The sequence below is a fragment of the Cherax quadricarinatus genome, chromosome 43, assembly GCF_038502225.1.
Source record: "Cherax quadricarinatus isolate ZL_2023a chromosome 43, ASM3850222v1, whole genome shotgun sequence".
NCBI classification, from domain to species: domain Eukaryota; kingdom Metazoa; phylum Arthropoda; class Malacostraca; order Decapoda; family Parastacidae; genus Cherax; species Cherax quadricarinatus.
Window position 1 is genome coordinate 6,342,510 of NC_091334.1, and position 16,046 is coordinate 6,358,555.

The following is a 16,046-nucleotide window of genomic DNA, read 5'->3' on the forward strand; positions in this document are numbered from 1 at the left end:
TGCAATGAGAATAATGTCTCGGTTTATTCAGTACTTAAGAGAGAGGAGTATGTTATTGACTTTTCATCGGTCTGCAAAAGGTCTTTCATGCTCTCTACCACAGTAGTACTCTCATCTCCAAGCTTGATCACTACCAACACAGAGGACACAGTTACACACATTTCCAGCCCTACTTCAGTAACACTCAACAGCATGTAACCATAAATTATCCTGTTACGTAAAAGGACACAAGTGCAGCAAATGTGACATTTTATTGTGGCAACGTTTCACTCTCCAGGAGCTTTATCAAGCCATTACAAACAATACATGGGCAAAGAGGGTATATATAGGCTTAGAACGAGGTGTAATACTAGTACATACATGTAGTAGTAGTAATACAGTATTAATTGTAGTAGTAGTGGAAATATGATATGGTAGAATAAACAACTTGCACATGGGTAGCATAAAAATAGGTTAGACAAATATTTCTGTGGTGGTTGGATTTAAGAAGACTTGTTTCATTAGTTGCACTTGTGTCCTTTTACCTAACATATTGCCAGTAATTCTACCAAAATTAATACATAAATTATCCTACCCATAAACTTGTATGTCCCTCAAACCAGCAGTCTGAGCCCTCTTCTCTTCCTCATCCATATCAGTGACCTACTTAATGCCATCTAGTCCCTGAAACATGTACTACTTGCTGACAACACAACCTTCATAATACTAGGTACAGACCACCATGTCAATTATATCAATAAGCTCCATAGTGAATGATGAACTTAAAAAGGGCATGCATGGATGAGTATTAACATACTCACCCTCAGTACTGAAAAATCATTCTATATATTGTATATAGTGTGGGGAACAAACCATGTCTACAATTAGATATTTGAATCAATACTCGTGTAGCACAAAAACAAGAGAAACTTTTTAGGTCTAATAGTTGACAACAAACATATTTAATGTGCATATCCAACACTTAAATCTTGAAACTGTAGGGATACATTCCTAGATTCTCAATTGTGTTCCACAACTTGCACTCTTAACACTTTACAATATCTATGCATACCGTACATGGGATCTTTACCTGAGGATTTGATTCGGCAACTCTCCTCATGTCAATTATAACACACCAAAAGGTAATGCTCAGAACAATCACAAACTTAACAAATAACAAACAATCACAAACCTACAAAATATAAATACCATTTACATTACCATTCAATCCACATGTCCAGAACCTTACACTGCAATGCTAATGGCAATCTTAGGCAATTCCTAGAAAGCTAGAATAACATCAGAATCAAATACCTCTTTAATATCCTTTGTACTTGATTGAACATCCACTGACATTTGAATTTAAAGGACAAAATATGTGCAATAACTTAACAAAATAAAAAATTGCAGCATTCTTATTTCAGAATTCAGAGCTAAGATACAACAAACACTGTTCCTTAATACTATAGTCATCCTATTTAACAATCTTTATTTGTAAATACTCTGTACAATTTTGTATTGATATCTCTAAATACTGTACAGTAGGATCCCCGTATCCATGGGGGATATGTTCCAAGGACCTGCCATAGATAACCAAACCGTGGATAGTAGCAAGCCCTATATATATAAATCCTATACATACCTGTTATAAAGTTTAATTGATAAATTATGCACAATAAGTGGAGAATTATCACTTTTTCACTGATCAGAAGCATTTCACAGTTTCTCTTAGGCTTTGATGAACTGCCGGCTTTTCTATTTTTGCAGTTTGGGACCATTATGAAAAATAAAGAGGTATTTTTGGACCACAGTAAACTGTGGATAACTGAAACCCCGGATACTGAATCAATGGATACGGGGTTTCAAGTTTATTACCATTTGCTTCAATGCATTCTACTGAACTTTGTTAGATGTAATAATTATTTATAGTAACAATCACATTAAACTAAGCACTCCGTTAAGCATGTTATGAAAGGAGTCATATAATAATGCACACAAGTTTACAAAAAAATAATGACAGTGGTTAAGTAGATGCTTAGTATATGTATTACCTGACAACACAAAAATTTCTAAACTCTTCATAAGTGATGTAATACTGATGTAAAAATGAATAATAAACAGCTGGTCCCTATATTTTTAGCTCACCATCTTGACAGATGGCACTCTGGCTACTTGTAAATAATAGGCTAAGAGTTCTGCAAAGACTAACATACTCTAGGCTTAGGCACCCAGTGACGTATAACAAGAGTACAGGGTGAAAAAGCAAAAAAGTCGGTTTGTCATAGTATTCCACTGTTGATGTGGCTATCATGAGCACCAGCCTGCTGACTCAGTAGCAGTTTAAATGTTTTGGTACCATTTTTAATAATGTACAGTGGACCCCCGCATAACGATGGCATCACATAGCGATTTTTCCGCATACCGATTACTTTTATCGCAAAATTTTTGCCGCGCATACCGATTAAAAACCCGCTTACCGATTTTCGTCCGAGACGCGTCCAATGTGCCCTCAGCCAGCCTCACATGTGCCGGCCGTCCCATTGTTTACCAGCCAGCCTCCGCGGTAACATCCAAGCATACACTCGGAATATTTCGTATTATTACAGTGTTTTCGGTGCTGTTTCTGGAAAATAAGTGACCATGGGCCCCAAGAAAGCTTCTAGTGCCAACCCTGTGGTAAAAAGGGTGAGAATTAGTATGGAAATTAAGAAAGATTTTGAAGGGTTTGGGGCTAACCCTGAGAAGCCTATGCCAGTTGTGGAATCCATTGTGCCTACTTCAAAGATTAAGGAAATGTGTGCACAGTGGGTTGAACTGCAAACCTTTATAGATGAAAATCACCCTGACACAGCTGTTGCAAGCCGTGCTGGTGACTATTTCAATGACAATGTTGTGGCCCATTTTAGACAAATCGTAAAGGAACGGGAGGTACAGAGCTCTATGGACAGATTTGTTGTGCGACAGAGGTCCAGTGACTCTCAAGCTGGTCCTAGTGGCATTAAAAGAAGAAGGGAAGTAACCCCGGAAAAGGACTTGCTACCTCAAGTCGTAATGGAAGGGGATTCCCCTTCTAAACAGTAAGAAGATAATGCTCTCCCCTCCTCCCATCCCATCAATCATCACCAGATCTTCAATAAAAGTAAGTGTCATGTAATTGTGCATGCCTTTTTCAGTTTGTGTGTATTAAAATTAACATTTCATGTGGTAAAAAAAAATTTTTTTCATACTTTTGGGCGTCTTGCACGGATTAATTTTATTTCCATTATTTCTTATGGGGAAAATTCATTCGCATAACGATTATTTCGCATAACAATTATCCCTCTTGCACGGATTAAAATCGTTAACCGGGGGTCCACTGTATTTGTTAGCACTTGTAACTGTACGTACTTTATTAATGTGTTGGTGCCAGAAGCAATTAAGTAACACACTAAGGTTATAGGAGTGTGTGGGGACATACTGCACTTAGCAGTTCAGTCTCAGACATGATCAATCTGAAATTGATAGCTGAAATTGTCATTAAACAGTGTTATCCAGTGTGCAGTAATTCAATATCATTGTACAAAAAAAAAAACATTACGGGCAGGAATTGAGCCTGTGGTTTGTTTGCGTTTGTGTTATTACAATTCTGCGAGCCATTCATTGTAATGTTTTAAGCATTATTCCAGAGTTCTCATTAAACATTTGATCTAGTTTCATGTATAAGGTGATTGTCATTTGTGGTGATGAGGCTTGGGAGTGAAACTCCCTGTATCCCTCTCTCACTCTACCTGATGCCATGAATGTAACTAGTGCACTATTTTGCCTCATTTTAAAAGCTGTGTTTTAGATGGTATTAGGTAGTATTGAGGCACTGGGAGGAGTAACTTATAAAAGTAAAATATTGCTCCTATGTTTCAAGATAATGCACAGTTCTGGAATAGGTTGTTGTGAAGATGAAAGGACATTTATGTGGAGCTTAGCTGAAAGTTGTGAGTTCATGGAGGTGACACTGTTTAGTGTTTTCTCCAGTGCCCACTGCAATTGTATAACATTCTAGGACAGAATTTCCTGGGCAAGTGATAGGATCAGGAATGTTTTAAGTCATGCCTATCTTTGTATACCTGGTTTTCAATCCTTTTATTTTTTTGTGTTATCACACCTGTACTTGTTACATTGATATTATAGTTTAATTTTAAAACCTCGTGTGTTTGCCATTTACCTTACTGTGGTCACCACTCGGCCATTTGTGTGTTCACCTTGTGGTCTACTGCAGCCAATAAGAAGAGATAGTATGTTGGTAGGCAGCAACCTCCTATGGAGGTACTACTGTTCTGCCAAGTGAGTGTAAAATGGAAGCCTGTAATTGTTTTACATGATGGTAGGATTGCTGGTGCTTTTTTTTTTTTTGTCTCAAACATGCAAGAATTCTTCCTCCGGAAGCCATGTGTGTCATAAGAGGCGACTGAAATGCCGGGAACAAGGGGCTAGTGACCCCTTCTGTATATGTTACTAAATTTAAAAGAGAAACTATCATTTTTCTTTTTGGGCCACCTTGCTTCGGTGGGATACGGCTGGTTTGTTGAAAGAAGAAGAATCTTTTATTGTTTTATTTTCACTGCTATAAATACCCTGCTATAATACCCTAGCATAACAGCCAAGATAACTGAAGATAACAAGTAACATAACATACAGAATTAAAATTACTACACCTTTCTATGATCACAATTGCAGTTCCACACCTTCTCACACTCAACAGGGTAACAGACAGAATATGGCATAACAATGCTAAGTTTAACAGCAGAATATGTTAAGATACAAAATTATATAAAAGCTGAGAAAAATAAACCAACTACAGTAGAACAAAACATTCTAAAATAGTATGCATTCCCACATCATTCATTTGTCATCATATTCCAACTGCCTGACACAAGGTGCTTTCTACCAAACTACAGCTGCTAAGCCCAAGCAAATCACAGTACGTACCACCATATAAGCATTGCTCATCTGACCCAAGAAAAAAAGTCAACACCTGAGAACTAAACAAGATTTAGCTGTAAAATGCAAGGAATTGCAGCTGAACAGATCTCACCTTTCTTCCTGTCCATGCCCAGGGGTCAGCTACCTCTCTGCTCCTTGCCTGACCACCAACAATAACTATAACATAGACGACCATGAGTGAAGTTTTTTTTTTTTTTTTAAGCAACGGCCATATCCCACCACGGCAGGGTGACCTAAAAAGAAAAGTGAAAGTTTTTCCTTTTATATTTAATTATTTATTCAGAAGGGGTTACTAGCCCCTTGATGAAGAGGGTTATATATAAAAAAATCTCCCCTCAATATGACTTGGCCTACATAATGTTGTCTCCCAGTTCTTCACGAGATGACATAGGATTTGCAGCCAAAGATGCAGTAATGAAAGAGTTTTGCACTGTCATCAACAGCTATCCAAAACTTACAAAATATTAAAAAGAGGGAATAACTTCACAATCTGAGATCAATAACTTAGAATCAAACAACAACAAAGAAAATGCTCAAAACTTAAATACTCATAATAAACATGTTGCTAACCTGAGAAATCAATACACTTCTCTCCTAACAGAGCTACACTAAACAACACGAAAGCTTCCAACACATGCAATATTAACAAACAATTTACCAATCTCCAACTTAAATAGACTGATCAAATAAGAACTAAAACAACTAATCACCTCTGTAGTTAAAAATGGTCCACAACTCCCACTAGATAACAACACACAATTGTACTAACACTAAACTGCAAATGATTTAAGATAAGCTTAAGGTAACGATTCACCATGACAAAAATGAAAGCTGCCTTCAAACTAGGCAAACCAAAACTGGTAGTCAGATGGGTAATCTTACCTAAATTTCAAGATTAACCCTTTGACTGTTTCAGTCATATATATATGTCTTACGAGCCAATGTGTTTGACATATATATATACTCAAAAATTCTAGCGGCTTCAACTCGAGCAGGAGAAAGCTGGTAGGCCCACATGTGACAGAATGGGTCTGTGTGGTCAGTGTGCGCAGTATTAAAAAAAATCCTGCAGCACGTAGTGCATAAGGAGAAAAAAAAACTCCGACCATGTTTTTGGATTAAAACGCCGACTTTGAGGTGTATTTTCGTATAATATTTATTGTTGTTTTCTTGGTCTCATTTGATGGAATGGAAAACATATTATAGAAATATAAGTCATTTTGATTGGTTTTACCATGAAAAGGATCTTCAAATGGAGCTCAAAGTGGCAGAAATGTTCAATTTTTGCCGATGCTCAATAGTAAACAAATGATGTCATTGTCCAATAAATGTCCAACTAGCCATTCTAATATGCAGTCACGAATGGGTTGACATTATTTATACAATTATTACAATATTGCAGTAGTCTGCATAACAGTAAATCTTCTATTTTTTGTGTGAATAAAAATTCAACATAGAAAGCAAGAGTATTATAACAGGGGCCTGGAGACGTTGGCCAAATTGCCAATTTCTGACCACTTTATTGGATAGTTGTACTCAATCGATAGAACAAATGGAGTTCTAAAGAAATAGCTATGAGTTTGGTCTTCCTTCCTCAGTGGGATAAGGCTGGAGCATTGAAAAAATAAAATATGTGAAAGAGAATTATTCAAATTCCTCTCAAGGTATTCAACTTGCTAACTAAAACTCTGTAGTATACATGAATTATGTCATTCTGCCAAGTTAAACTATCCTGAAAAATTCAGTGTGCTGTTTTTATTAAGTCTGTCACATACAGTGGACCCTTGACCAACGATATTAATCCATTCCAGAGAGCTTGTCGTTAGTCGAATTAATTTTCCCTATAAGAAATAGCAATGGAAATCCAATTAATCTGTTCCAGACACCCAAAAGTATGAAAAAAAAAAATTTCACATGAAATATACATTTTCCTACACAGAAAAAGAAGGATACATGCACAATAAATACTGTACTGTACTGAATGAAGAATAAATGACACTTACCTTTATTGAAGATGTAGTGATGAATGATGAGATGGGAGGAGGGGAGATGGAGGTGTATTAATTTGGGAACAACTTGAGAGTCACTGGACCTCTGTCACACCAAAAATGTGTCCAATGAGCTCTTCCAGAACAGGCCTGTTTCGTCACAATTGAACATTTGTTGGGATTGGAATTTTTCAGCTTCGCCATGCCTTATCACACTGTGTATGCCACTACAATTCTTAAATCTCTCAAACCAACCTTTGCTGACCTTAAATTCACCAGGCATTTTTTCATGTTCACCTGGGTGTTAGTCGACTGGTGTGGGTTGCATCCTGGGGGACAAGATTAAGAACCCCAATGGAAATAAGTTAGACTTTCTTGGGTTATCCTGGGTGGCTAACCCTCTGGGGTTGTTTCTTGGTAATTGTTTCTCATTAAGCCACACCAACAACACACACTCCACATCTTCAAGTAGTACAGCTGATGGTGGTGCAGCAGCAGCAGCTGACTGTGGTACAGCAGCAGCAACTGGGGTACAGCAGCAGCTGACTGTGGTGCAGCAGCAGCTGACCGTGTTACAGCAGCAACTGACTGTGGTACAATAGCAGCCGCAGTTGACCATGGTACAACAGCAGCAGCAGCTGACTGTGGTACGATAGTATTTCTATAGTATTTCTCACCCTTTTTACCACAGGGTTGGCACTAGAAGCTTTCTTTGGGCCCATAGTGGCTTATTTAGTAGTTACAAGCACTAAAAACAACAGAATACTACAAAATGTATTGAATGTATGAGTGAAACCGTCCGCCCTGGCTTGTAAACAATGGCACACTAGCTGACGGCAGGGCAGATGAGGCGCTCAGGCTGGACGGACAGGTTCAGGTCGAATCATGTTGGTCAAGTTTTTCATCGTTGGTCGGGCCAAAATTTTTATGCTCAAACGCTTCGTTAGTCGAATTTATTGTTAGATGGTGTCTTCGTTGCTCAGGGGTTTACTGTACATTCATTTCTTTGTACTGTTCATTCTTAGTCATACATTGCCCACATTAATTTGTGCACACAGTACACACTGATACTAATCCAGAATGTCATCCATTATCTACTGTAAACAGCAGTTAACACCATGATCAAAACATTGGTATCACACAATTTTTTTTTACCACATCAGCAGTTACCCACAATGGCAGTGCGACCCAAAGAAGAAAACATTCATTGTCACTCATACAATACCGAGACTCCTGTGTATATCAATACAAACAAAACAAACAAGCTTAATTTCTTTTTGCAGTATACAAAATGCAGTTTACATGCAATAAAATACCATTAAGCATAAAAGAAAGTCACTAGCATGCTGTGCATAGGGATCAACAGCAGCAAACTATGTAACTCAAACTAATTATCACATAACAAAAGGCAACAATAAGATCATATTCAGACTTAAAACAGCACACAATATAAGTGTTCCAATCTTCAAATGTACTAAATATATGTGTAACATAAACATTCTGCTTTTCTCTCTATTTTTAGGAGTGACATACAATGGTGAGCCTGGAGAGCTATATCAACACACATTGGTATTACATTAGACACAACACTGTACCTCTTTGATATTCATCCTCAGTTAAGGCTGTATAGATGTGGAATAGTGTCCCAGAAGATACTAAAAACTACACAATACTAAACAAGCTTAAAATAAATATCAAGGAACACTGAGCAAAATTTAAGCTTACAACCTATCTCCGAAGGAAGGGCGAGGATATTTGCAGTTCTGAACTGTAGTGTCAGCCTGCCTCTGGCAAGACAGTGATGGAGTGAGTGATGATGAAAGTGTTTCTTCTTTTTTGGGTCACCCTGCCTTGGTGGGAAACAGCCGTTATGTTAAAAAAATCTCTGCAATATGTATCCACTCACAACTATGTACATTACAGTATATGTAATTTGACTTCAGCCAATGTTTCATTATTAATATAAAAGTTTTATGATTCTCTCAATACAATACTAAAATTAAAATGCAATCTTTAAATACTATATAAAATAGTGTTTATTGTTCAATTCTGCCTGAAAACTGAATAATAGCTCTTCTAGTCTGCTTCTCTTATTTTTTCAAAGGAAGCTTCACGCTGATTTTGTGTTGTGAAAGTTTTAATTTGCCAATTTTTTTAAACAAAATGATTTCAGTGCAATAATTAGAGAATGCCTCTTTTGACTGACCTCACACCTTGAACACTGGTTTTGACAAATCTTACCTAACCTCTTCTATTGATTGGGTTTAAACTTTCTAAGTGGCATATCTTACTTACTGGCAAGTTTGAATTAATTTTAGGCTATGTAAGTGCCAATCTGCCATTTTTATTGAAGAAAATGTGACATGTTCCTTGCTATAAACCTGTGAATGCCTCTTCTTATTGTCTTCAAATGTTCAACTCTGATACTTAAATACACTGAAAACTTACGCTGCACTCTATTATTTTTTATTGCAAATTTGGAGGTGGAGTTGGCTGTGCCTATGGGATACAGGAAAAATCTTCTTGGATCATGCAGTAACTGAAAGACATCTACTGGGAGTTCAATAACTGTTATTGTCACTTCTTTGTAAATAAAATTCTAATTCTAGACAGCACTCACAATCTAAAGGGTAAACTTCATAGGAAAAAGTTAAATGACAAAAATGGTTAAATGTATTACTGTACTTTTGTAGTGGATTCATAGAGATGTTCTTAATCTGGTGTAAATTATTATATAGAGGTATTGGGAAGATGGAGGGAATATTTTGAGGAATTGTTAAATGTTGATGAAGATAGGGAAGCTGTGATTTCATGTATAGGGCAAGGAGGAATAACATCTTGTAGGAGTGAGGAAGAGCCAGTTGTGAGTGTGGTGGAAGTTCTTGAGGCAGTAGGTAAAATGAAACGGGGTAAGGCAGCTGGGATTGATGGGATAAAGATAGAAATGTTAAAAGCAGGTGGGGATATAGTTTTGGAGTGGTTGGTGCAATTATTTAATAAATGTATGGAAGAGGGTAAGGTACCTAAAGATTGGCAGAGAGCATGCATAGTTCCTTTGTATAAAGGCAAAGGGGACAAAAGAGAGTGCAAAAATTATAGGGGGATAAGTCTGTTGAGTATACCTGGTAAAGTGTATGGTAGAGTTATTATTGAAAGAATTAAGAGTAAGACGGAGAATAGGATAGCAGATGAACAAGGAGGCTTTAGGAAAGGTACGGGGTGTGTGGACCAGGTGTTTACAGTGAAACATATAAGTGAACAGTATTTAGATAAGGCTAAAGAGGTTTTTGTGGCATTTATGGAATTGGAAAAGGCATACGACAGGGTGGATAGGGGGGCAATGTGGCAGATGTTGCAGGTGTATGGTACAGGAGGTAGGTTACTGAGCACCTCTACAAAAACAGTGATTGTGTGAGTGAGGTGAAAGTGTTGAATGATGATGAAAGTATTTTCTTTTTGGGGATTTTCTTTCTTTTTGGGTCACCCTGCTTCGGTGGGAGATGGCCGACTTGTTAAAAAAGAAAAAAATGCATGGAATATGTGTGTGGAATAGGTAGTAAGTGACTAAATGCTGTAAAGAGTCTTTATGAGGATAGTGAGATTCAGGTTAGGTCTTAGACAGGGATGTGTTATGTCACCATGATTGTTTAACATATTTATAGATGGGGTTGTAAAAGAAGTAAGTGCTAGGGTGTTGGGAGAGGTGGGATTAAATTATGGGGAATCAAATACTTTTTGCTGATGATGCTCTGCTTTTGGGGGATTCTAAAGAAAAGTTGCAAAGATTAGTGGACAAGTTTGGGAGGGAGTGTAAAGGTAGAAAGTTGAAAGTGAATATAGCTAAGAATAAGGTGATGAGAGTATCAAATGATTTAGATAAAGAAAAATTGAATACCACATTGGAGGGAGGGAGTATGGAAGAAGTTAATGTTTTTAGATATTTGGGAGTTGACTTGCTAGTGGATAGGTTTATGAAGGATGAGGTAACTCACAGAACTGATGAAGGAAAAGAGGTGAGTGGTGCACTGAGATATCTGTGGAGACAAAGAAAGTTATCCACGGAGACAAAGAAGGGAATGTACGAGAGTATAGTGGTACCAACACTCTTATATGGGTGTGAAGCATGGGTTGTAAGGGCTGCAGCGAGGAGGCGGCTGGGGGCAGTGGAGATGTCGTCCCTAAGGGCAATGTGTAGTGTAAATATTATGCAGAGAATTCGTAGTGTGGAAATTAGGTGTTGAGTTACTGAACGTATTAGTCAGAGGGCTGAAGAGGGGCTGTTGAGGTGGTCTGGTCATTTAGAGAGAATGGAACAAAGTAGAATGACTTGGAGAGCGTATAAATTTATTGGGGAACAAAGGCAGGGTAGGGGTCCTCCCCAAAAAGGTTGAAGGGAGGGGGTAAAGGAGGTTTTGTGGATGAGGATCTTGGACTTTCAGCAAGCGTGCATGAGCGTGTTAGACAGGAGTGAATGGAGACGAATGCTTTTGGAACCTGACGAGCTATTGGAGTGTGAGCAGGGTAATATTTTGTGAAGGGATTCAGGGAAAATGGTTAGACAGACTTGAGTCCTAGAAATGGGAAGTACAATGCCTGCCCTCTAAAGGAGGGGTTTAGGATATTGGCAGTTTGGAGGGACGTCTAAACTGTTGCATCTGAGCGCCTCTGCAATGACAGTGATTTATACAATGTATGAGCGATGGTGAAAGTGTTAAAGATGAAAGTTTTTTCTTTCTTTTTGGGTTTTTCTTTCTTTTTGGGTCACCCTGCCTCGGTGGGAAACGGCCAACATTTAAAAAAAAAAAGCAACACTTCAGCCATCTTCCACCAAGGCAGGGTGACCCAAAAAAAAAAAATTTCTTTTTACATTTAGTAATTTATACAGGAGAAGGGGTTACTAGCCCCTTGCTCCTGGCATTTTAGTTGCCTCTTATGACACGCATGACTTATGGAGGAAAATTTCTTTTTCACTTACCCATGGAAATGAAAATAAATAAATAAGAACAGGAACTATTAGGAAAATAGAAAAAAATTCAGGTGGGTGTGTATACATACACGCATACAATTATATGTAGTGTGACCTACTGACCTTAGTGTAAGTAGGAGGGGTGGAGATATGTTGCAGTTTTCTAACCGTAGTATCAGTGTGCCTCTGGCAAGATAGTGATGGAGTGAGTGATGATGGAAGTTTCTTCTTTTTCAGGTCACCATGCCTTTGTGGAAAATTGCCGATTAAAAAAAAAAAACAATTTATAGATAGTGCTAGAGGTAAATGCATTACCCCTACTTCAGTCAGAGAAAGCCAGTGTGTTAAAAATAAAAGCGAAATGCTGGATCCCAATCAGTCATTCAGCTCATTCAGTAGTGGAAACTCAATACTCCATCTGCCACAATAACTGTGAAACAGACATACTACTTAGCTGCACTCATGTACTTCAAACTGATACAAAGCATATGAGTTCATATTGCCTTACAAATGCTGTGTATTGATAATTTTAATTTGCCCTTCAACAACAAACATGTTAAATAGTGTTGTTTCCATCTTGCCATGGACACAATTTTAGGCTCTATTTGAAAAACGTGTGACGAATTTTAAGTGGTACACAATATTTCCAAAGCAAAAGAAATTACTGCACTTTAATAACACATGGCAGTGTATGGAAGTATATCTCAGTAGTATAATATCATCAGACAACTACTGGCAGGAATTAAGTGATTCACTAGTCATTCACAGTGATAAGGCAGTAAGTCAACTTGGACGGAAAAGTACAGGCTTGATCAGGAGCCCTTCAATGAGTTGAAGTCTATCACAAAGTAAACAGGAGCTGAAAAAACAGCTAGTATGTACTGTATGCTGAATACATTTTCCCTTTGCTACACTGAACACCAGACAATTATCAGCACTAAACACTAACACTTAAACACACACTTCTACCCCTTTCTTTACAATGCAACTTTTCTCATGAACTTCCCTATTTCACACTGCTACATTCATAGTCGTCCTCTCCATTTGTAGTTTTACAATGTGAAAGAAAAAGATATACTATACTCTGTGAAACAATGTTCTTTACTGCACAATCTTAAAAAAAATATAATGCAATTACCAACTTAACTCAAGACACTATTTTCCGATAAAATTACTATTAATAGAAATAAAGCATTCTCTATTTAAATCTGTCAAACATGCAGGAGAAAAAGCAAGCTAAAATGCAGAAAGCAAAAAAACATTCTTATGTCTATGAAAAAGTAAACCATATAACAGCTAAGCACATTATCATTACAGTAAACCCTTGATCTAACGGACTAACAGATGGGATCAGGTGGCTGGTAATGATAATCGTGATGGATAGAGATGAGATTGTTTTGCTGTGACTAACACTGACACATTTGTAATGAACAGACTTCAATTATCATTTCCAAATCAAATGACCCAACAGATTTTCTCCCATATTTCTCAAGTCTGTTAAATCAAGGTCCCTTAAGTCAAGGATTTATTGTATAGTCATGGAAAATGTGAAATACATAAGGATCATACAATGATGCCTGGTGGTTGGTAAGGAGATGGAGGGGTGGGAAGAGAAGTAGAGGTGCTGAGGAAAGAACATCAGCTGAGAAGATGAAGGCTACAGTTAATGAAGCAAACTGGTGTCAGTTAGGAAAGCACAGTGTATCTGAAACAAAAGTGAGACCATTAAAGAGGGTGGACAAAGTAGGTACATCCAGCATTACAGAAAATGTCTGAAATGAAGCCAGAATGACAGTTATCTACAGTAAACCAAATAATTAATTTCCCACTGTCTACCAGGATTCTTGCAGGTTTCTTTATATCATACCACCTTCACATAACTCTTAAGACACTACACAAAGTTCAGTCTCTTCTAAGCAATTTACATTTTTCTTCCATTTTCACTTTTGGCCACCTATCTTCTCATCTCTTTCATTCATTGGTAGCAGATACTGTGAGCTAATGTCATTGGAATGAAAGAGATATACACTTACTGAGCTCCACAGTTTAAGTGACAAACTAACTAGATATACTTTTTTCTTCCATTATATTTTCATACCTCGTATTTCATAGATAGTAGCATAAGCAATAATGAAATACAATCCTTCAATAGTACCATTCATTATTGCAATTTAACAGTTTCAGGTATCATGGAAAGAGGTATAAATCATCCACAACAACATTTTCAATGGAATATGATGTATACAAAACAAATTTTCTAATCTTTCTTTTCTAATGCTCTCTTAAGTCTCTCAGTTCGTTTATCTGTCGGCCGGTTGTACAAGATGCCAGCTAGGATGGTGAGGTGACAACAGTGGAGCAAGGCCGAGCTCCACCATGTAGATGGGTAAGTGTTCCAGCACAACTCAATAACTCCAAGCACCAACACTCTGTAACAAAATATAATTAATAATAAGCACAACTGCACACACAAACAAACACAGAATAACAAAACATATACAAAGAGAGGTGCTGATATGTTGCAGTTTTATAACTGTAGAGTAGGAGTGCCTCTGGCAAGACAGTGATGGAGTGAATGATGATGAAAATGTTTCTTCTTTCTTTGAGTCACCCTGCCTTGGTGGGAAATGGCCGATGTGTTAATAAAAAAATACATTTATTCCCAGTAACCTGATTATTTTTAACACATCAACTATCTCCCACTGAGGCATGGTGACCCAAAAATGAAGAAACGAAAGTTTTTCTTCTTTTCATACGTAGTACGTAATTTATACAGGAGAAGGGGTTACTAGTCCCTTGCTCCTGGCATTTTAGTCGCCTCTTACGACACGCATGGCTTATGGAAGAAGGATTCTTCTCCACTTCCCCATGGATAATTATTAGTATTGTATTACAGGTATTCCTCACTTAACAACCGTGCTCCGTTCCTAAGTGTAGGTCAGCAAGCTAAATGGTCGTTAAGCAAGGAGCCGCCACTTACTGATATTTCAAGCATACTGTACTGGTAGTAGGTTTGTGTCAACCATCTTTAGATATTGTTTTAATGTCACCTTTGCACCATTTATAACATTTTAATATATTAAAAACAAAACTAGGCATTAAAAACCAATAAAAAAGTAAAATACACATACGGTACACTGGTCAGAGATTTCGTCGTAAGTCTGAGTGGTTGTTAAACAGGTAGGTTGTAAGTGAGGAGTACCTGTATATTATAAAACCTGTATATTATAGGTAGTAGGTTGGTAGACAGCAACCACCCAGGGAAGTACTACCGTCCTGCCAGATGTCTGTGAAACAGAAACCTGTAACTGTTTTGCATGATGGTAGGATTGCTGGTTTCTTTTTCTGTCTCATAAACACGCTAGATAACAGGGATATCTTGCTACTCCTACTTACACTTTGATCACATTTCACAGACATGCACATGCATATATATATACATACATCTAGGTTTTTCCCCTTTTTCTAAATAGCTCTTGTTCTTCTTTATTTCTTCTATTGTCCATAGGGAAGTGGAAAAGAATCTTTCCTCCGTAAGCCATGCGTGTCGTATGAGGCGACTAAAATGCCGGGAGCAATGGGCTAGTAACCCCTTCTCCTGTAGACATTTACTAATAAAGAGAAGAAGAAAAACTTTATAAAACTGGGATGCTTGAATGTGCGTGGATGTAGTGCAGATGACAAGAAACAGATGATTGCTGATGTTATGAATGAAAAGAAGTTGGATGTCCTGGCCCTAAGCGAAACAAAGCTGAAGGGGGTAGGGGAGTTTCGGTGGGGGGAAATAAATGGGATTAAATCTGGAGTATCTGAGAGAGTTAGAGCAAAGGAAGGGGTAGCAGTAATGTTGAAGGATCAGTTATGGAAGGAGAAAAGAGAATATGAATGTGTAAATTCAAGAATTATGTGGATTAAAGTAAAGGTTGGATGTGAAAAGTGGGTCATAATAAGCGTGTATGCACCTGGAGAAGAGAGGAATGTAGAGGAGAGAGAGAGATTTTGGGAGATGTTAAGTGAATGTATAGGAGCCTTTGAACCAAGTGAGAGAGTAATTGTGGTAGGGGACCTGAATGCTAAAGTAGGAGAAACTTTTAGAGAGGGTGTGGTAGGTAAGTTTGGGGTGCCAGGTGTAAATG

General features: G+C 37.7%; 1 protein-coding gene across 12 annotated transcripts in view; it reads right to left on the reverse strand.

Annotated features, from left to right (window-relative positions):
• Alg3 (Alg3, alpha-1,3- mannosyltransferase) overlaps positions 1-16,046 on the reverse strand; it is a 59,229-nt gene continuing 43,183 nt past the window's right edge. For 3 of the 12 annotated variants that reach the window (XM_070093527.1, XM_070093529.1, XM_070093525.1), the window contains exons 9-10: positions 9,393-14,339; positions 1-8,790 (exon numbers count right to left, since the gene is read on the reverse strand). In XM_070093527.1, coding sequence (XP_069949628.1) covers positions 14,168-14,339 — 172 coding nt within the window. In that variant the 3' untranslated portion in view covers positions 1-8,790; positions 9,393-14,167. Of the gene's footprint in view, positions 8,795-9,392; positions 14,340-16,046 lie in introns of all 12 variants that reach the window. The other 9 variants (XM_070093532.1, XM_070093533.1, XM_070093531.1 and 6 more) reach the window with 9 other exon arrangements.